Below are 21,522 nucleotides of genomic sequence, written 5' to 3' on the forward strand. Positions count from 1 at the left end.
TCATTTAGAAATGAAAGACAGCTCAAAAAAGCCAGCTGTAATTCTAGCAGTCGTGGTTCTGCCTCTCTCAATGAGTTACAGCTGGCCAGGCACTCCAATTCCCTGTGAAATCCTGCTCTGAGCTCAAACCCACGGGGCAGCACGGCATGAAGGCATTGCCATAGAAACCATGCTTTGTGGCTAGAAAACTGATGGACTGTTTGCAGAGGAAATGACATAGAAATGTGACATTCTCTGACTTAGATAAAAATAATACACTCTTGATGAATCAAATTGCAGGAGACGCATGAAGCTTTTTTTGTTGTTGTTTGGATTTGGAAGTTTCTGGGTATTATTTAGTCCATAGTTCTTTAGAATGGGTTTGCATTTGTAATCACTAGAATTAACAGTACATTGTAAATATGTATCTTGACATAGTTTTAGCTACTCTTCAGAGTAATCTCCACATTGATTCATTCTTCACCATTCATATTTTTCTGGTGTGAGATTTCCTTGGCTTGGAGCCACAGAAATATGAGTAGTATACACCACAAATTGATCAAAGGAAGTACTATTAAAAAATCTAATTGGATCTGACTTGATTTCATTTTCTGAACTTATGCCTTCAAAGAATGTGTAAAGCTCTCACCCTGGCTTGGAGGAAGGTCATACCTGTAATGCTGGGCATGGGACAGCTCATCTGTCTATCAGGTGGTCCTTCAAATTTTATGTGGGGAAGGAATACAGATTGATGTTCAATATATTGCCATCTAATCTTTAGGACAGTTTCATATTTATTTTCAAACACATCTGATCACTACCAGCAATGTGTCTGTAATTAGAAACTTTCAATCTTTTCTGATTTCACTAAGAGAAACCAAAGAGAGTGATAGTTTTCAATTTGCAATGCACTAAGCTTGCTTTGAGCTTTTCATTGTGTTAGACTGATGGTCACCAGTCATTAAATAGGCCACAGAATATTATCATAGAATTATTCCTGCAATTTGACCCTAACTTCTGGCAGAACTAAATCTTTTTTTTTTTTAATTAAAAACCCCCCAACCTTTAAACTGGACTGTCTGCTAGAGAATTTGATGCCATTCAAGTTGATTTCTTGGTCCCAACTCTGTTTTAAATGAGTAACAAGATTTCTGAAGATTCTGCAAGATCAGCATCTTCAGCAGAAAGGCTGGGGGTTAATGATTTATTCTCATATGAGAGTCTGCCAGAAAATATGCGTGAAAATTAGCAGCTAGCATGGTCAATCTATATTTGCTGAAATGTATTTCCATAGTATGACTTATACAGTACTGAACATAACAGAATTCTTAGTGGAATCAAAGATATTTGGAAAAGAGATTTGAATGGGGAGCAAAGATAAATAAACCTTTGCTGTTTTTCTAGAGATCATAGATTTTATTCTTTGCACAGAGGCAACTTTAAGGTAATGGCTTCAAAAGAGAGAAAAGTTTTTGTTGAAATTCTGTAAGGAAGCATGCCAAAAATGCACAATGAGAATGGTCAGATATGGTTTCTGTGCCAGTAATTTGCTGGGTTGTGTTAGGAAGATATGCTTTGTAGGACAAAAGATCAGATGAACTGTCACAAAGTGATAATAAAGGACAAGGGTTGATGTTTTCCTAAACTTTAAGAATCATAGTGACCAAGGTAGAAATAATAAAACAAGTCCTAACTTGAAAATAACCAGCAATCTGATATTGTAAATCAAAGGCAATCCAGCTAAAATGTTTCATTTTTACTAGCTTTGCAAAAATTACATTCCTCATGCCTGAAAAATGACACTGAGGTATGGGGTATTTGGAAAGAACACAGAGGTATGTTCAGTGTGATTTGCTGGATTTGAAAAAACTTCCAAAACTAGAATTTGAAATACCATTTAAACCTGTCTGGAGACAACAAATGTAAAGAAGTTAAAAAGCTCTAAGCATCTGCTATCACACCATCAAATTATGTATTAAGTGTTTTCATTTAATTGTGAGTATATGACTGCCTTCAGACATAATCTAAATATTTATATACAGAAATATTTCCCTAGCATTTTGTTGTTTTGATTGTTTGGTTGATTTTGGATTTTTTTTAAGAGTGGCAATGTTTTAAGAGTGGGATGAAAGATTCCTAATCTGTATTTGGAAAACATAAAGGAGGTTTTTGGGCTGGCTTTGTCCATCTGATCACTGATTGTCACAATACCAGCATACAGGGTATGACAAGGAAATCAAATTTCAATAGCATGGCTCAGTACAGTTTTCCTCCAAATCAAGACTTTAGCATGAGATTATGAAACCATAAATAAACTCATATGAAATCTCCTTGTGTTTTTGAAGATTTACTTTACTTCTGGTTTTCAGCTTGTCCTCACTACTCTGGGAGCCGTCATGATGTTGACTGCTTGGTTTTCTCCATCAGAAGCCCAGGCAGTTCACTTGGCTGCAGCCTTAAACAGATGGAGATGTAAACAGAGTTGTCACCAAGGGGTTTGGAGGCACTCAGCCTGTTGGGTGCATGGGCAAATCAGACCCATGACACCCTCTTTTTCTTTCTATTTCAGTTCATTGCCACCTGCCCTTTATCTTTTTCCCCAGCAACCCCCAATACACACCAAAACAGAAACAGCAAACCCATCCTACTGCACACAGTGTGCAGCCAGGTTTAAAGACATATTGGCGTTGTATTTACTCACCATTTTACTCAAATCTTTCCACACTCCCCAGGCTCATGTTGCTGTGCAAGGGTGGCCAGTGGGGGAAGTGTCACTATTTTGGGTTTGTTGGTTTTTTTGCTTTTAAATCCTGTACAAAACATTGGGAAGCTGCTTAGTTGCGGAGCTTCTTTTTACTCACTGGCATATTTTTTTTTTAAATTTCATTTCAGCTCTATGATGGGCCTGATGCACAATCCAACCTAATAGGCACTTTCTGTGGACAGTCTCCTCCATTGGCAGGGAGCACTACAGGGAGCAGCCTTCATGTGGAGTTTTACTCTGATGGACTGAATGCTAGGAGTGGGTTCCAGATGCTATGGCATGTTGACGGTAAGTGAGCCCCTTTTCCTCTGGGAAGGTTTCCTTCCCTGGATGTGTAAAGGAGTTCCAGCTTATGCTACTCTATGCCATCTAAATAGAAATAACCCATTGCAGCTCTAAATCCATTGCATGTCCTCAAAATTGTACACATACTTTCCCAGTGGATGTTTCTGCACATGTACACCATCACAGATCAGCTGATTGGAGACTGAGAGCTATTAGGGAAATGTGCTTCTATTTCCAGGAGTAGGCACAGGGAAGAGGGGTGTGTCCAGAATTGCTCTAATGAACAGAAGATAGATGCTGTCATGGGTAACTGTGAGTGACTTGAGCTTTTAATGGGAACATTCAGCCCTCAGTCTCACCCATTTCTATAGACTCCTGTTTTCTGTGCAGGTTTCTCTCTGGTTTAATTCAGTGGTACTTGTTTCCTGTGGTAGTGTCCACTTGCAGCTGCCCCTGCCCCATTTCTCTGCATGAAATAGCATTGGCCAGGATGTGCATTGGGTGTCTGTTCTTTTGTTCTTGCATGTCGTGAAAACTGTCACAGGCCTTATTAAACAGGCAAGCATGCAAGCCAACTATAAACAAATCTGTTAATGATTGTAAAACAGCAAACTGTGTTTGCAGTTTCTTCATAAGTGAGGTTACAAATGTAGTATTTTTCACTCTGCTTATTTAACAGCAGTTGTGTGCTATAACAAGGTTAAGGTTAAATTGTGTGCCATTGCACATCCTACCAAAGGGGTTCCAGCCTTGAAAATAATTGAGTTGCCCCAGTTGCCCTGTCTGTCTCATCAGTCAGCAGCATGCAGGTTTGACTGCGTTTGAAGCAGATGAAGAGGGCAGCAGAGGCCCCACTGCAGGTTGCTGAGGCTGCTGAACGCGTTGGGGTGGAAGCTCCTTGCTCTAGCACACACTGCTGGCGCTTGCAGAGGGCTCTGCCAGCTTCCCAGAGGTGCCTTGCATTCAGCAGGGGGAATGAGGGAGCATTTCTGGGCAGGGGAGGGACACAGGCTGGGGGTGGGATGTGTAGCAGGAGCCAGCAGGGGAAGGGCCCCAGCACAAAGGTACCTTCTTGTGCTTCGGGTGATGTCATCCTGGAGCTGCACAAAAGAAGAAAAAGCAGAGGCTTTTATGCACAGCCAGATGACATCAGTTCCATACAGTAGCCATGGTGCTGGGTTAACTTGCTTTTCTAAAGCTCTCAAAGCTTCCCAGAATCTGCCTGCATGGTAAACACTCTTGTGCTTTCTCTCCTTTCCCAGCCCTCTGCCGTCCTTTGCTGCACTGACATTCATTTCTCTGTCAGGCTGCTCTGCCCTTCTGTTCATTCCTGTACACTGAGCTCCACCCTGATGCTGCACAGGGCCCAGGCTGCTAATGTGGGGCTGTGTCTAAGCCCAGACCAGGACCTGTGGGGTCAGATAGGCCTGGCTCTTAGGGAATGTCATTGCTGGCTCAGAATGTCACAGCTGTGACTTCTGACAGCTTGCAGTGTGAGTGCAAGTTCCTCCAGAGCAGACCACAGTTGTCATCTTTTTGTTCATTCCAAAAATTTCCTTTCCTTTTCTCTGTTGGTGTCATGCACAAATACAGCTATTCCTCTTACTCTTGGTGGCTACATTGCCTGGTTGCCCTAGAATAAATAAATTAGATATGTCCCTGTGGCTGGGGGACTATATTTACCTCTCCCTTCTGAAAATCTTTCAAGTTCATAAGGAAAAATTCACTGGAAGAAGTCTCCTTGTTTAGGGGAACTGATCAGGAGATGCAGCCTTTGAGTTGGGTATTTCAGAGTGAAGGATTTGGGTCCCTTCTTTCCTGAGGGCAAATTCCTAGGGCAATCTACATCCAGATCTGGTAACATCTCACCTGACAAGAAAATAACAGAGCTGCATATATTGCTGAGAGAAGGGCTTTTATTTCTGCTCAAGTGACAAATGTGTGCTCTAGAGTTCAAGCTGCTGTGAACTATTTCTCAGGCTGTCCCTGTGCTCCTTAACTGGCAGTTGTGAAGCCTCTCTGAGATAAATATCAAGGACATTGCCATGTTTTGATGGTAAGGAGAGCAGCACTTATGTTTTCCATGTCTCTGATAGTTTGCTTCAGAGACTCTTCCCAGAAGCTTTTTCACAGTTGTGAGGTGGTCAAAGAAAGAGAAAAGCTTACCTCATTGATAGCTGATCTGAATAGCCCCTCCTGCCACAGATGAAGCAAAACTGTTTTGATTTAAAACATTTGCATCTGATCTTTCCAGCTGCTGAGGAAACCTGCTTTAAAAAGTGCTTTCTTTAAAAACCTAAAGGCTTTCACAAAGACAAAATTAGTAACTGATCTTAAGAGAATGCTGTTGTTTATGCCTAACAGTATCCTATGTAATTTTAACTTGAAAAAAAGAAATAGAAATAATAGAAATAGAAATAATAGAAATAGAAAGTTCTAGTGCAGAGAAGTAAATTTAAAAATTAATTTGGTTCTGAAATAACATTGTTCTTCTAAGGGAGTTTCATAGATGAGGATGGATTTTAAAATTATTTGGCTAAATCACTAATGTTTTCTTCTGCAGTCAAGGCTCAAAAGGATTATTTGCCAGTGGAAAGCTTGAATCTGCGAGATGCTTATTCTCCTTTCACTCTGTCTTAGGAAGTTTAATATAGGCAAGTATATATGGGACATATATTGGCCCTTTGAGAAGGAACAAACTTGTGGTAACAGTCTGGATATTGCAAAGATGGAATGCCAATCAAATTGCATTCCCTAAAAAAAAATCAAGAGGCCAAGAGGGCAAAGGTCTCTGAGTGCAAAATTACACCAGTGCCAACTGTCATATCTGAGGAGACACATATTTCCTGCACACATCACTTACCTTATTAAGCAATGTGCATGTAGGGCCTCACTGCTTTATATTTGCATCTGCATTGCATTGCAAGCTCACTCATTTGGCTGCTTCATGGTCAATAGACCTTTTAAATTTCATTGTCTCTTCTCAGTGCAAACTTGCACCAATGATTCTGCTTTCTGTTTCATGTTGTCAGTATATGTGTCAGGTCAAATGTTAAAGTTTGTTGGCTCTTCAGAGAAGCACTTCAGAAACAGAGGTTAGATGAAGATGCAGAAGTCATTCACTGGAGACATTTTTCAGGCATCCATTAGGATTGCTGAACAGAATATCACCCTGCAGGTCAGCAAGGGAGCTGAGGTCCAGATTTTCTAAGCCTGAATCATAGCTCTGTTGTTTATTTCTTCCGCAAACTTTGACAAATTGCCATTTTTTCAGTTTCCAAAAATGACTATTCCTTTTCAGTGTCTTTCTGTCACATGAAGTCCAAGGATGAGCAAGGTCTGATATTAACAAATCAGAAAGCAGAGAAAAACCCAAAACATATATCACTTGAATTTTTACTGTCTTGCATAAACCCTTATCACGTAAATTATTCTACTTCATCCATTGGATAATATTCTGTAACCAAACCTACCCAAGAGAGCAAAAGTTTTCAGAATCAAATCCAAATTATACTTCACACAGTATTATTGCAGTACAGGCACATGTTTATAGTACATGCTCCTTGCAGTTAGAGTCAGCTTACATTTACTGAAATTATTCACCCTGAGCACCACAAGTGGAAAACTCTGTTCCTTTCATTTGCCTAACGTTGGTTTTGCAGGAACAGTGCCAGTTCTCTTTAACCTTTATGGATGGGGTTTTTCTAACATGTGGCTAAAAACATACCCCTGAATAAATCTGAAAACCTAGCAAATAATAGAGTTTTCCACAGATTACAACATTTCTGTTCAGCTATAATTATTTTTGAGAATAGGGATTCTTCTTTGGTTAATGAACACCATCTGCTAACCAGACAGGCAGTAATATGGAAAGATCTGTAAATCATTGCTTGCACAATCTTCAATGAATACGTAAATTTTAGTCAGAGGAAAGCAAAACCACCAAATATATGTTTCCTATGTTTTCTGTTTGCTGTCTGATTTCCTAGCAACTAACACCAGAGTAGGTAGTAGTTTTCAGTATTTTCAGGAGAGTTCCAGGACCTTTACACTACTAAAAGAGTACCTCCCCTTTCTTATTTTTTTTCTCTGTTTAACTGCAGGGCTGAAATGTCCAAAATTACTTGCAAGGAGTAAACTGGTCATATGCTGTATGCTTGCAGTTCAGCTGCAAGCAACTTTTCCACAGTGTAGCTGTCTGCATTTCACAGCACACAGCAAGACCCTGTATTTCTGTGCTGAGAAAAACTTTTAAAGATGTTTCACTAGGAGCAGAATGGCTTGGTATTAATCACTATTATTTCAGTGAAAGATGAAGCAATGCTGCTATTTTTTTTATTCCTAAAGATCAACGGGTTTTTTTGTCTTTTGTTGCTATAAATAGCAAAAATTCAAAATTTTTCAGTATAATCAAACTTTTATTTGATGTTTGCAGACAAATACAAACATTGGGAGAAGGTTTGTATTCATGTAACTTTGTAGTCAAAGTTTCATAAGCATTTCAAAAAGTTCATTATTTGAGTTTTCTCATTTTGGCACTGTAGAGCAATCCTGCAAGTGAGCAAGTGAGTTTAAATTGGGAACATATGTTTTAATCTCTTAAATATTTATGTAAATATTTTTAAAAATCAACTAGCATCTATATTTTCAGCAAAGTGCAACAGAATTGACTCTTACCTCATCCTTATAAAGAACAGAAACATCATGCACAGACTTCTTGGCAGCTGGCCAGAGAGTTCAGAGATGGTGCTTCTGCTCTGATGTGGAGGTTTCTTGTGGCATATGCTGGTCAGTCAAAAAAATTCAGGTGTGAATTCATATTTGCAAAGATCAGTGAGCTCTTTTTTCTGCTATTAGTCAGTGAATGCTTAGGCATAAACTCAAGTAATTCAGATCTTTTTGCAATAAACTTATAAGAAATTAATCTCAGAGACCTAAACTTTACCTTCATTTTGCTGAAGCACTTAAAAGGAATCACTCAATTACATTAAAAAAAAAAAAAAAAGAAAAAAAAAAGAAGAAGCCTTTTCTGGGAACAGTTTTAATTAGAAGAAAAGAAATGAGACATTAAAAGCAGTTTGACCTTCTTACTCTTACTCGTGTGCTTCCAGAGAATGTTGATTGAGCTCAGAGGAAACATAAACCTCTCTGGAGAAGGGAGTGTGAGTAATCTGAATGCTACCTGCAAGGGTTTCATGGAAGAAAGGTCTGTGCCTCAAAGAAGAGCACACAGGCTTTCCTCTCCTCTGAGCCATTTCAGGTTTAAATAAAAACATCTTTTGTGGCTATCAGGAAACCCTTAGCAGGAGAAGCTGAGTCATAGCTGCCTGTTAGGTTTTAAAATGTTCCCAGCTTTCTTTGGGCTGAGATAAATAGCAATTGGCTTTGTTTTGCCTGCTGAAACTCCCCTGATCCCTGTTCCCACCCCCTCAGGAGCCGAGACATTAAGTCTGGTTGTTGAGAAATCTTTCTGTTTCCCAAGCTGGAAAGCAGCTTTTTCCTCCTGAGCTGAGCTCTGCCCTTAGTGGCTGTGTAATCCCAGCTGCTCAGGGGAAAGAAAGGCTGCAAATTCCACTGAGAGGCTTCCCCAAGGATTACACCTTTTTTTCTCCAGTTGTAAAACCTCAGCAACCTGGTTTCTTTAGAGGGAAATCTTCTAAAGGCTTTGGGAGGAAAAGGGGATGGTGGTTTACACTGGAGCCTTCTTCCTCTCCATCTCACTATGAAACATGCATGGATATCAAAGTCTCAGGGGATTTAACATCTACCTGTGCTGACAGCCTCAGGGGAGGAAGTGCACTGCCTTTTTCTCCAAAGGGATCAAAGGCAGGATTGATGTAAAATACACCTAAAAACTTCTTCAGTTCCTAAGTTGAGATGCCCAGTAGCTTGCCAATGTAGGTTTATGACTGCAGGGCACCTCTGGCTGCTCCATGTACAGCAAGGTGGAAAAGGGAGGAGAGGACTTGGCCTGTGCCAACTCACCTGTGAGACAACTTCAGCCATGTAAATGTTCACCTGGATAAGTGGGAATTCTTTTGTTTTAAATGTGCTTTGCTGGGGGATACTGTGTGATGGACTGAGAGAGATCAGTGTCACATAGCTGGCATGGCCTCACATCTGTATTTAGATGTCTCCTTTTTTAGCTTAAAATAGATTCTTATAGCTTTGCTCCCTTTCAGACCTGCTGCTCTTTCCCCTCACAGATTTGTGTTTTGCAGTCCTAGAAATCCTGTAGCCAACTATGAAGTCAAAATCAGGTTTTCTGTGTGAAGCTGAAAAACTCAGTGGTAGAAATGATGGTAAATGCTTCTGAGGCTTAGCAGCCACAAGTTTGGCATGAAAGACATTAAGGAAAATATTTGCACTTAATTGAAGATCTTGATCTACAGCTTCCTGAAATGTGGTGTAAAGCAGAGCAATGGCCAAAGACACCCTATTCAAATTGCAAATTATTCTTAGATTTAATAGAGATTAGAGGTTTTACACATCTGTGTGCATATGTTGAGCAGATCAAAGGAGTATTTTATTTGGTTTATGTTATGAAATATCTCCTATAAATAAAGGCTCTGATAGAGATGCTATTTATCACTTCTGACATACCACAGTATTTGCCTCTGGGAATATAGAGCTCATGGTTTGTGAGATGGTTTTCTTAAGTATTTTGGGGCTTTTCAATGTGACAGAATCTTTCCTCTGGAGATGAAGCGAAAGAAATTGATGGAGTGTGGGCATTACAAAGCTCAAGTGAACCTATAAATTCTGTGTAAGCAAAATATCAGTGCCTAAATGAAACACTTGGGGGGCTTGTAATGTAAAGAGCAAAAGAAAATTGCTGCTGGAAGGCAGAATGGCACACACAAAATCAGATCAAACACAGAATCCTTTTTTTTCTGTGTGTGACAGGTACATAGCCACCCTACTGGCTTTTCTAAAGGTAAGGTTTCACTGTGAATGTAGCTGATCTGAATCTGCCGTGATACTGGCAGGGCTGCTGTGCCTTCCTGCCCTATTTATGCCTGAGCTTGAGGTCTGAGGCAGGAAGAGCATCTTCCCAGGAATTCATTAAAGAGAGGCTAGTGCTACACTTAGCACATCTCCACAAAGCAATGATAAAACTAGGCTCACATGTTCAGCTGCTTTGTCCTGTTAAACCAGGGCCTGCATTTCATCCATTGTTTTGCTGCTGGTTTCTTTTTTCAGTCTAGCTCACAGTATGTAAGAACTTAGTCACCCCAGGGTCTGGGGAGTGGTGTTAGGACAATGCTTTCTTATCTGAAAAAAAAATACATAACCTTTCAAACACAGCTTGTTTTACAATTGCACTGTTACAATTGAATAAAGAAAAGAACATTAAACACATCAAGTGTCAGAAAGTTGGTTTATCCACTGTGATCTGGCAGCTTGTAATCATGCTCAGCAGGCTGAGGCAAATTGCATTGTCTTTAATTTTATGATTTCTAAAGCAGTGGGAAATGGCATTTTTTTCAATAGAAAGACCTCCCTATGATAACTTGGCTTGATTATTTGAAGTCAGTAAAAGCTGAGAATGGATCTGATTTAGCTTTCTTGAACTGATAAAGTTAGAAGCCAATAAAAAAAAAATCCACTTTTTTTCTGTGTCTCAGCAGTCAGAGCAGATGCTGAGGTTTGGTACGAAACCCACCAAAACAGGAGGTGAAGTGCTTCCTGCACAGGCAGTGCAAACTGCTCCAGCCTGCCATTCTCTTCCTGGGTTCCCTGTGGCAGAGCAGACCTTCCAGCCCAGAGTACACATTTGTCAATGAAATGGGGGCTGCTGCCTGTCCTTATCAGAGCTGGCAGGGAGTTTTGCCAGACCTCCTCACCAGGCTGCTTTGCTTTGTTGTCAGGTTGTGGAGAAGAGCTCTCTGGCCCTTCTGGTTCATTTCACAGCCCTGGCTACCCCAACAGATACCCAAGCAACAGGGAATGCATCTGGTACATCCACACAGCCCCTGGCAGCAGCATTCAACTCACCATCCAGGAATTCGACGTTGAGTACCACCCAAACTGCAGCTATGATGTCTTGGAGGTAAGAGCATTTACTCCTCTAAAATGCACAAGGTGTATTCATTTCTGTCTGGAACAGATAATCCCAAGAACTGCAGATGCAGAACAAACAATTCTACCACAATTTCCTGTTTCTGCTGAGGCTACAGTTATGTTCAACAGGTATTGTCACAGAAGCCGTAAGGTTCTTATTATATTTTGCTTTTATACCTTTGGTGACTGTATACCTTAATTAATTATGAAGTTATGCACTGTATGCTTCCTAACAAAAGACAAAGCTCCTTTGAAAAACTTAGTCTTAAAAACTCCACCTTTTATAAAGAACTAAGTGTAGGGTGGGTGCTGTACCATGAAGATAATTTCCTGATGCAAAGCAAGATGATGGACCACTGCAGGGGATAACTCAGGTGAGATCTTGTGTAGGGCCTTCCGAGGATGTGGGGAGATTTATAATGCTGAGTGATGAAATTTAGGAAGAATCTTTGCACAGAACAACAACAACAACAACAAAAAAGGCAATATCCTTGTCACCTTAGGGTGGTGGAAAAAGGAGAAAAGGGGCCTCTGTAAGGAGGTTCTGACCTCCTTGAAGAAACCCATAGGACTGGATGACCCTGTTACATATAACATCTTTTTGCTCATGTTGGTAAGCAACCAGGTGACCAATCTCAGCTGACAGAGTTGAATAGACTTCCAGTACAGGAAGAGGGGACAGGAAATAATTTCAGGAAGAACTTCGGAGTTATAGACTTTCTAAACTGCTCTCACTAGAGACATTTGAGATCACCAATGGAGGTAAACTTGTGACTTTTTGTCAGTGTTTATACATGGGTGACTTTTCAATGTTTTTGTAATGAATGCAGAGGACTGATTAAGAGAACTCGTACTACTCTGCTGCAGCCTTTCTTCTCTTCTGGGTGATGTGATAGAGCATACAGTTAGACAACTGTCTGTCCAGCACCCACACTTGTGCTCTGCTTCCCATTCCCACATCCTGACTTCTGCAGGATCTGGGGGTAAGGAAGCTGTTCCATGAATTCTCCATCAGTAGCATTGGCAAGTACACCTGTATGTCACACTGCTGACACCAGAGACTCTGAGTAGGTGACCTTTACTGGCTGGTTTATATTGATGAAGTCTGTTGTATTGCATCTTCATTCTTCTTTGTGCCTAGAATTACAAGATTGAAAGGTAATCTGCCTATAAACTTCCATTATGCCTCTGTTGCCCAGAGGAATCCATTAAACAGCCTCCAAATCTAAATTTGCTGAGGATGGCCATTTCTTGAATGGTTCTTCTATTCCAAAGGCAATACCTACATCTGCAGATGGTTGCTCAGGAGCCCTCATGATCCAACAAGAGTACACAGATGGCTGGCAACCATTTGTTTGGGAACTTTTTGACTGGGAAGGTAGCTGGGCTAAAACCAATTGAGTGACTTGCCAGACACCAACTGCTTAAAGACACCATTTAACAGCACCCTGCAGTTTGCTGCTCTGTGTTCCTGAGCAAGGTGTTCACCTTAGGTTTTGGGTTTCCTTTTTTTGCCATTTGCAGCTTAGTTGCTATGTTTTGCTTCATTCCAACCATACTGATTCATCTGCACAGATGCTCACCTTGCTGCTTGAACTCCCCTGCCTTCCTGCCCTCAGAATTGGCATGCTTGGAGCTACTTGTCTCTAGATCTTGGTTCATCCAGTTCCCAACACCTGGCTCTGATCTGCTGGCAGATAATCTAACATAAATCAACTTACAGGGAAAAATTGGTTAATTGTCGAAGGAAGGAGACCAGGACACCAGATGGTTCATCACAGGTCCAGTTTATTGAAGAAAGCATCAAACACTTATACAGCAAATAATAAGCTTATGAATATTCTGTAAGCTAAGCAATCTATTGGTTAAACTATACCATTAGCTCTTCCTCATTCCTTTGGGCCTACGTTCTCTACTTCTCACGTCTCGCTGTCCATTTCTTTATCATACTCAGCTAGGCCCAAGGACACGCTATCTTGCAGGTGCAGGACTTGGAATTAGCCACGGCTTTGTACTTTTCCAGTCTCTAGTCAGCTAAATTCCCAACAGTTCATGTCTTAGTCCATGATCAAAGATCTTGCGTGTCAGCATAGAGCTTCCCCTGCCACTCTGCAGACACTCAGTGGAGCTTCATGTGCCTTGCCACATACATATTTTCTTACTTTTGTTATAAAATTCATTTATACCATGATTGACATAGTCTGAGCAGGACAAATGATGACTCAGATTTAGTGGGAAAAAAAAAAAGAACATGACTAGCCATTTTCACAAGCTGCTTTATCTTGCCACCTTCTTTCATGTAGTTTCTATGTATGTCCAAGCTGAAAACCACACACACATTTAAGTCTGCAGAGTGTTAAAAGAAAGGTCACTGGTGTGCTTTTGATACTGTGTGTTTCAGTGATCACTAAGGTTCCAAAGGTCTTTTACTCTCACATTATCTTCCCAAAAGTATCCTAAGTATCTTTGGAGTTTGAAGTCTTATTTTTCCTCATGGTTATTCTCCTAATTTCACATTTTCCTTATCTCTGAGTAGTAAGTTCTGCTGCTTCCTGCTTTCTGTGAAATCAAACAACTTTCCAGTTTTAATAGGAAGTCAAAATCAGTACTAAAGTAGGTCGGCACTCTGCTGTCCCTCCATGTCCCATTCAGTCTGGTACCTGAAATAAGATGTCCTGTAATGAATATTTCCCAGCAATCACAAAACTTGCTCTCCTGGATGCATTTTTGCTTAGGAACACCCTCATCCCTTTGACTTGGCAGTGAATTTAGGAAAATTCTAAGAGACATTTCTCATTGCAGCATCTTTGTTGCTAACTTCACTTTTATACCATAGTTTCTTGAATATTTCACCCTTGAACATTTGTCTGAAGCATACTTGCTCTTGTAAGAGGCAGCATCTCCCTTCCCTTTCCTTTGACAATGCCTCTTAAACAAGCTGTCATTTCCCTGTCAGTATCCCAGGACTGCCATATGTTTCACTAAAACTGTGCAATAATAGTTGCATTAAATTTTTTAATGTGAAATCCTCAGGTTATTTCCATGGCTCAAGTGTTTGATGCATTCTTCCTGTTTCTTTTATGGCACTGTTGCAGTCTGTCTTTTTTTCTTCCCCTTGAAATGACATTCCTTTTATAAACATCCAGAAAGCAAATTTAAATTGTTCTTAAAGATATTTTCTAGAAATGTTCCATGGAAATAGAAGATGTTATTTTGGACAAAATGAAATAATTGAAATAGTTTTTGAATGGCTTCTATTGAAATTACATTCATAGAGGGAAATTACCATGCCTGTTTTGAATAAATTATGACAGATAAATGATGACATCTTCTCCTTTAGCATGGACCAGATTTTCACAAACTATAAATATATTCTGCCTCAGCAAGATGTAGCCCTGAGCAGAAAAGGAAGGAAGACTGTCAATCTATTTCACTTCCAAGTCAGATGCTCTGGTCTTCTCATTTAAATAGAAAAAAAAGCATCAGGTATTGCCACAATTCTTATTTCTCAGTCAAAGCCAGGCTGTCTCTTTGCTGGAAGTTATATCTGGGCAGGGATCAGTGTTATTCCCAGAAAATCTGTGTCATGAGGGTGACCAACTGCATGAAAAACAGCTTTCTGTTGCTCATAACTCTGGAATGCTGACTGTTAACATCAAATGGAGCTAACGGGGCAGAAGCAAATGATAAGAACAGATTAAAACCATGGGCTTTATTTCAGTGTCCTGCAGCCCTGCTATGAGAGCCAACACCACCTTATCTTGGGATCAGATACTCTGGTCAGACTAGATGTTTATTTATTTTTTTTTTCAGCTCAGATATCCTATCATTCTTTATGAACCACACCCTTGAATTCATTCTTTCCATCCATTCTCTTTTCTCTCGTTTTTTCATGTGGTAACTATTGGTTTTTCTCTTTGTAGCCAAATATAATATTTTATTTTTTTTTGTCATGGAAACACTCAAACTTGTTTTTATTCCAGCCTTTATGAAAGCATCTAATTAATTGAACTAGCCTAAAGGAGAAAAGAAAATACACTCATAACTATAAGGAGCATGCCTCTGACTGCTTTTTATTTTGAAACTGTGCAGAAGCTGTTGCTGAACCCTTAACAATGTAAAGGAGACCCATAAACTTCAGATTTCCATCCATATTTCTCCCCCATCCTTAATTCTTTCCTAATTGGTCAATTTGAATGTTCAGCTCGGGCCAAGGTAATTTCTGAGGAGATGCTGCAGAAAGCAGCAGGGTTCATGTCAGAGCTGGTTTGGGTTCCTTGCCCAGGGGCAGAGAGCCCCAGGGAGCACCAGGGATGATGTGAGAGGCTGGTCCATGAGACTTATTGGATGCATATTAGAAACTCCTGCTGTTTCCTCTGCCACACAGCTTCCCTAGGCTGGTTTACATGATTAAGAGCATGTGTTCCTGCTAGATCTCATGCTGTGGCTCTGACTCAGGGAATGTACCACAAACACATTTTAAAATTCATATTTGAACAGACTTCTGACAAATGCAGCAGTCACTGGGCCTCACAGGCGGCCAAGCAGTGAGATTTTTCTGGACACTGAGCTTCCAGCAGACAAACAGGCTTCTTCCCCAGACCCTGACAGCTTCATTTCAGATTCTGAATCTGAGCTGAGATTTCATCCATACTGACTCCTTTTGAATGCCTTCAGACGATCGATTGGACAGAGGAGCCATTATCCATTCAAGTCATGCAGCCTCCCTGCAGAATGCAAAAAAGTGCTATCTCAGCCAGAATAAAAATGTTTAAGCTATTAAGCCTGTGTTATCAGCCACCACAGCAAAATACTGTCTTTTGAACATCTAATTGACTATGATGTTTATAGAAAAATTCATTCCTTATTTCTTCCGGGGATGCAAGCCTCAGTTCCTGAAGTCTCACATTAACCTGGAGTGACAGATTTTTTTTTTTTCCAGCTAAAATCAAATTATTTCTCTTATATCTTTAACATCAGAGCAGTGCCAGGCCCTCTGAGTAGTTAGTGAGCACACAATTAATCAAATTATTTTCCTTACCCCTGAATGTGGGGGGACTAGCTCAGCTCTTTGTTAGACTTGCTCAGATATTTAGCTTGGACAGAACCCAAACTACCTCTGGGGTTTAAAAGTGTCTGACAGAGCTTATTAAAATATTGAATTTCTCCTCATCTTGAAGTGATCATAGGAAAAAAAGACACATATAAAGCTGTTTCTAGCAGTACTGTTGCTTTCTGAGAAAGATGCATAGACTGTTTCTTTTAACTTTTTTGATGTTTACCAAACTGTTAATATTTGGAGTGGACTTGAGGTGCTACTGTTGGAAAAATCTGATGGGATTTGTTGCCTTATATTCCTATTCTCTGCTTTTGGGTGTTTTTTTGTTTGTTTCTTTTTGTTGTTGGTTTGTGGTGGTTGGGGTTTTTTCGTTGTTAGAACTTGATGTTATCTAGTTTAATTTTGGGATTTATACATAATAATAAGCGTACTTATAGAATTAGAATCTTTCTGTTAATTGTTTGGTTGCTGAAAGACAGCAGCACATTCTTTATTTGGTGTGTCTTTTATAGTTTTCCCATCCAAGGTTACTTCCAAGCTGACTTTTGCAGCTGCAGTCCTGCCAGGCACACACAGTGGAGGTGGCAGACTGTCAGTATCGGGTGCCATTTCATTAGCATGCAGGAAGCCAAGAAAATCCAATAATTGAGAGCTCTAGGCAAAAAAATCACATGTCAATTGGAAATTGCCCTGAGCATGTGTGTTTTCTTCAGCTTTGAGAGGGAAGACTAGGGAAGGTGAGCTGTTCCACCAGTTACAAATGAGTTCAAACTAAAATCCTGCATCCTTTCTGGAAAACAAACAGGGTTTACAAGGCTTCACACTGCCACATAATTCACTGCACTTGGTTGAAAAATGCATTGGAAGTTCATCATACTGCTGTGATGCTTAAGGGAGTGGTGGTTCTCTGGTTTATGACTGCCTGAGGCACACTCTGCTGAGTAGGAAACACTTACTCTTAAAAGCCAAAACTCATCTTTTGTGGCAAATTTGTATGCTATACATCCTTGCTTCCAAAGAGCATTATGAAAATGTGGCTTACTTGATCCAAATCCATTATTTGGGATATTTATGCTGCCCTTGAAGTAAATAAAGTTGCAATGCTGCTTTTTTTTTAATCAGAAGGAATTAAGAAATCTGTCCCCAGTTTAAAAATCATCTTTAACTATGCCTATGCCTCTGTGTATCAGTGGTGCAAATCATCATCACAGGTTCCTGCAAAAAGTAGCCATTTTTTTTGCACAAGGATAAAAAAAAAAAAAAAAAAAATCTGGGTTTATATGTCCAGAGAAACAAGGTGCTAATTCTGGAGGGAAAGGGAAGAAGAATCTGGCCAAGTCCCCAGACAGAAAATTCTATTTATTTCAAGGCTGTTCTCAAATCATCTAGAACTTTAAACTTGGTTTGTGCTGGTGGTTCAGGTACTAAAAAGTCTGCAGAGAAAAAGACTCTATTAGCTACTTTACATTATAAAATGTTGAATTATTTTCAATACTTATAGATGGGTTTTGTTTTCCTCCTAAAAACTAAACAGTTCTCATGTACTCTGTGTGACAGATACTGTCTTGGGAAAACTTTGACAATATTTCTTCCACTTCTAGGTGTTTGGTGGCCCAGATTTCCTCTCTCCTAGGCTAGCCCAGCTGTGTGTCTCAAGGTCAGCACAGAACCCACTGCGAATCTCCACCACGGGCAATTCAGCCGTTGTCCGCTTCGAGACAGATGCAACAGACTCAGGGAAAGGCTTTAATGCCTCCTGGCAAGAAATTCCAGGTGGTGAGTAATACCAGGAGAAATTCAGGAAGCCTGAGAATTGAGGATCAGCCGTGCAAGCATTCACAGTAGTCAAACAGCAGAGGACTGAAAGGTGAAAGAGAATTTGGGTGATACTGAATTTGGTATCACTCAGAGATGCTGGAAAACACACAGAGTTAAAAATTGTCTAATTATCTGAAATCTAGGCCTATTAATGTATTTTGTTTCAGTTTCTTCTCTACATAACTAATGAAGACATTCCTGCAATGAGCAAGGGATTTTGCATGCTACCATTTCTTCCCACCCACTTACCCATACAGAATCTTTTATTCACTGAATGGTGCTTTTGGTTTTAAATGGTAAACTGAAAAATAGCTGAGAACACTAGCTTGAAGAACTCAGTAGACTGGACCCCAAAAATATTTGGAGTGATTAGTAAATACTTGATCTCTATAAGGTTTATCCATCCCCCAATGTGATTTTTTGTTCATAGCTTTACTGGTAACCACTGAAAGAAGAGATATGCTTAAAAGACTCAACCATGTCTCTACATGGGAGTTCTAATAGAAAGACCAATTATCGGAAAATAATTGCAATGAAAAGTGATGAGAGGCAAATTTTAATTCTTGCAGTTTTGCTTTATTAAGCACACTGTTTCATTAGTTTGTCAAGGTTTGTACTTCTTCTCTCTCAGATGTTTTATGAGAAAGGCACAAGATTTTTTTCTTAATAAAAGAAGTCTACAATAGTCCTTTGAATTAATCCCCTTTTGAGATCTGGCGGCTTATTTTTTCTACTTAGGCCCCCTGAAGCTTTCTTATCCCTTTACAATGTGTTGCCTGCTGTACTCCAACCCCCTCTAACCTCTATATACCCACTCACCAGAATAAAATAACAGCATAGTTGTTTTATCCTTGTCTTTATTTTTCCCTCCTCCATCTCTTTTTAAGATGTAAAACTCTGTTCGTGTTAGTCCTGTTGAAATCCCTGGTACTTCCCACACCGAATTCATCATTCTGGGCTATTTAGATATTCATGAGCACCAGATCTGTTCTGACCAGAAGTACCTGAGGGTGGAGTCCTCAGGAAGCCCTCAGCTTCATGGGCAGAGAAGTAAAAATGAGAGGTTTGCAATTGCTGCGCTGCTCATGAGCAATGAGGAGCTCCAGCTCTCCCAGTAGAGAAGGAATTGTCTCACCCTAAGCTCAGCTAGGGCAAGTTATTGCTTTCTCAGTATGCCAGGTCTCTGGCATTCCTATGAACAGTATTTTGGATTGCTTTTACACTATCTAGGATAGAGAAATACCAGCTTCAGCCTTTACAACATCTACTGCCAGTTTGGGGCTATATCACTCTGAGCAGTGTTGTCACATATTCAGTTATAATGATAATGTTATACTTTCCTAAAAGGAATTTCCATTGATCTTTGTTGTACACTTCAACTGTTATAGCACTCATCTTACAAAAGCTTAATGTAGGAAATATAAAAAAGGAGGTGTTCATAGTTTAAAAATAGAGCTGGATTCTCACTAAGTATGAAAGAAAGGAGCTTGTGATTAAAACTGATTGTGTCTTTTTCAGGCTGTGGTGGTATTTTCCAAGCTAACAGCGGGGAAATCCATTCTCCAAACTATCCTCAACCTTATAATAACAACACTGATTGCTCCTGGGTTATCCAAGTTGATCAGAGCCACAGAGTCCTATTGAATTTCACGGATTTTGACATTGAAAATCACCGCTCATGTAACTATGACAATGTTGAAGTAAGTAACAAAAGAAATTTCAAAGGTTTCCTTGATTAGTCTGGTGAAATGCTTGCAAAATACCTCACACACAGATAACTGCTATGATGACACTCTTTCCCATTTATAGTGCAGTTTGCCACAGCTTGCTCCAAGCCATAGGATGAACTGCTGACATAGATAGCAGATTGCCCACACTCTGCTACAGACTCAGGAGAGAGGGAGTCTGCATCCAGAGGGAATTGCTGCTGCCTGATTTTCTTTATGTATGCACTGTTTATTCAGGTGCTCTGCAGCTGTCTGTTTAATTGCTTCATTAGACCCACTGCTCTCTTTAAAGCTTCACATTGCTGCTGGTTTGGGAACTTTTGTTCTCACAGAAACTCAAATTGCTGCTCAATCAGTGCACAACGAAAAACTCTCCAAGTCTCCTCTTGGCCTCTTGGGAGCAGGGACATGAAATCCTGGCCCTCAATGTCAGATTGCACTTCACTCAGTACAAAGGCATGTGTGATCAGTGCAAGTCAGATAAAGCACAGTGATTGGAGCCCAAAATCCAGCTTTCCTCTCCTTGATAAACTGTCATTCACAAAGAACTCAATTTGGCAGGAGCTGAGACTCTTTTGAAAACAGCATCAGTTTTAACAACATTGCCTCGTAAAGCTTTTTTGTACTGAACTAGAAAAAAAGGAAATGTGTCCCCATTTTGCTGAGCAGAACTGAAGATTTCATTTGCCCACAAAGCCTCTTTGTACAATGACTGTTCCTTTTTTTTTTCCTCCTGGTTATGAAGCATAAGGAAATATGGTTATGTTTTTCTATTTAAATTATAAACTACATCAGGGAACCTTTGAAAAGGAGCTTTCAGTTCTTCTGTGCTATGACACAGGAGTAGAAAGTCAGAAAGTCAAAGTGCCTGACAAAAACACAGGCTATCTAGGATGGTTGTATTTGTATTAATGCAAACAAGCCATTCACAAATTAAGGGCTAAATTCTGAAAAGGCCTGATATACCAATTTCTCTTCTAGACCTGATGCCAATGGATGCTTGCACACGTCTTAACACTTTGTGGAGTGCTCAGTTCCATGAGCTCCTTGCAGCTAGAAGAACAAGTCCCCCATTACCTTTACAGGCTGGATAGGACTGTTTTGAATCATTGAACTATTTTGAATCATTGAACTATTTAGAATCACTGAGTTTTGAATCATTGAAAAGAGTCATTCCCTCAGTGGCCAGAGGAGATGTCTGTGCCAGAGCTCTTTGTGTGAACAGAGTTCTGCAGACCATGTGCAGTGACACCCCTTGTCCTCCAAAGCTATAGGAGTATCTGTGGTTTGCTTCTGCTTTTTGGGGGTTTTTGGGGGTGCTGAAGAAGGGAGTTGCCCATTAGCCCCAGCTGTCCAAACACAACTGGAGACTCAAATTTGATGCAGACTTCAATCACTGCCCACAAAGTAGAGTGTGGTTTGCAAACTGATGAGGGGTTTGAAGCCATTGAAAATTGATGCTGGTTTGAGGCCTTGGTGCATGAGGTAGAATTTTTCAGTGCTCATGTAAGGGAACCAGCAGGGCAAGAAAGGAGTTAATGAGGTTTCTTTCACTCCTGGCATGCCGATAATAGGAGAATCACTTGTTACCAACACCTAGATGTGATTTGTGTTCACTTGTTTTGAGACTTGCTATATGCCTCACACGTAGGAGAGCAGAGTGAGGGGACAGAGAGTGCCTGGAAAATATAAGTAGGTGTCTGACTGTGAATGGTTCAGGAATTGCATTCCAAAAGCTGTGGAAATGGAAAATACAGGCAGCTACGGAAGCAGGTGGGTTGTTTTTCTCTCCCTAATATAGGAACAACTACCATGTATGAGTAGCA

At 40.2% G+C, this 21,522-nt stretch overlaps 1 protein-coding gene and 1 long non-coding RNA gene across 2 annotated transcripts in view; one reads left to right on the plus strand and one right to left on the minus strand.

Moving 5' to 3' along the window:
• CUBN (cubilin) overlaps positions 1 to 21,522 on the plus strand; it is a 145,288-nt gene that overhangs the window by 57,039 nt on the left and 66,727 nt on the right. The window contains exons 30-33 of the mRNA XM_064704204.1: positions 2,872 to 3,031; positions 10,900 to 11,081; positions 17,753 to 17,927; positions 19,488 to 19,669. Coding sequence (XP_064560274.1) covers positions 2,872 to 3,031; positions 10,900 to 11,081; positions 17,753 to 17,927; positions 19,488 to 19,669 — 699 coding nt within the window. The remainder of the gene's footprint in view (positions 1 to 2,871; positions 3,032 to 10,899; positions 11,082 to 17,752; positions 17,928 to 19,487; positions 19,670 to 21,522) is intronic.
• On the minus strand, positions 3,023 to 7,813 carry LOC135443693 (uncharacterized). Its single transcript, XR_010439093.1, has 4 exons — positions 7,706 to 7,813; positions 5,892 to 6,367; positions 5,195 to 5,295; positions 3,023 to 4,128 (listed from the first exon to the last, which is right to left on the minus strand). It is a non-coding gene; the product is annotated as an uncharacterized LOC135443693 (long non-coding RNA).

The sequence above is a fragment of the Zonotrichia leucophrys genome, chromosome 2, assembly GCF_028769735.1.
Source record: "Zonotrichia leucophrys gambelii isolate GWCS_2022_RI chromosome 2, RI_Zleu_2.0, whole genome shotgun sequence".
In the NCBI taxonomy this organism is placed as follows: domain Eukaryota; kingdom Metazoa; phylum Chordata; class Aves; order Passeriformes; family Passerellidae; genus Zonotrichia; species Zonotrichia leucophrys.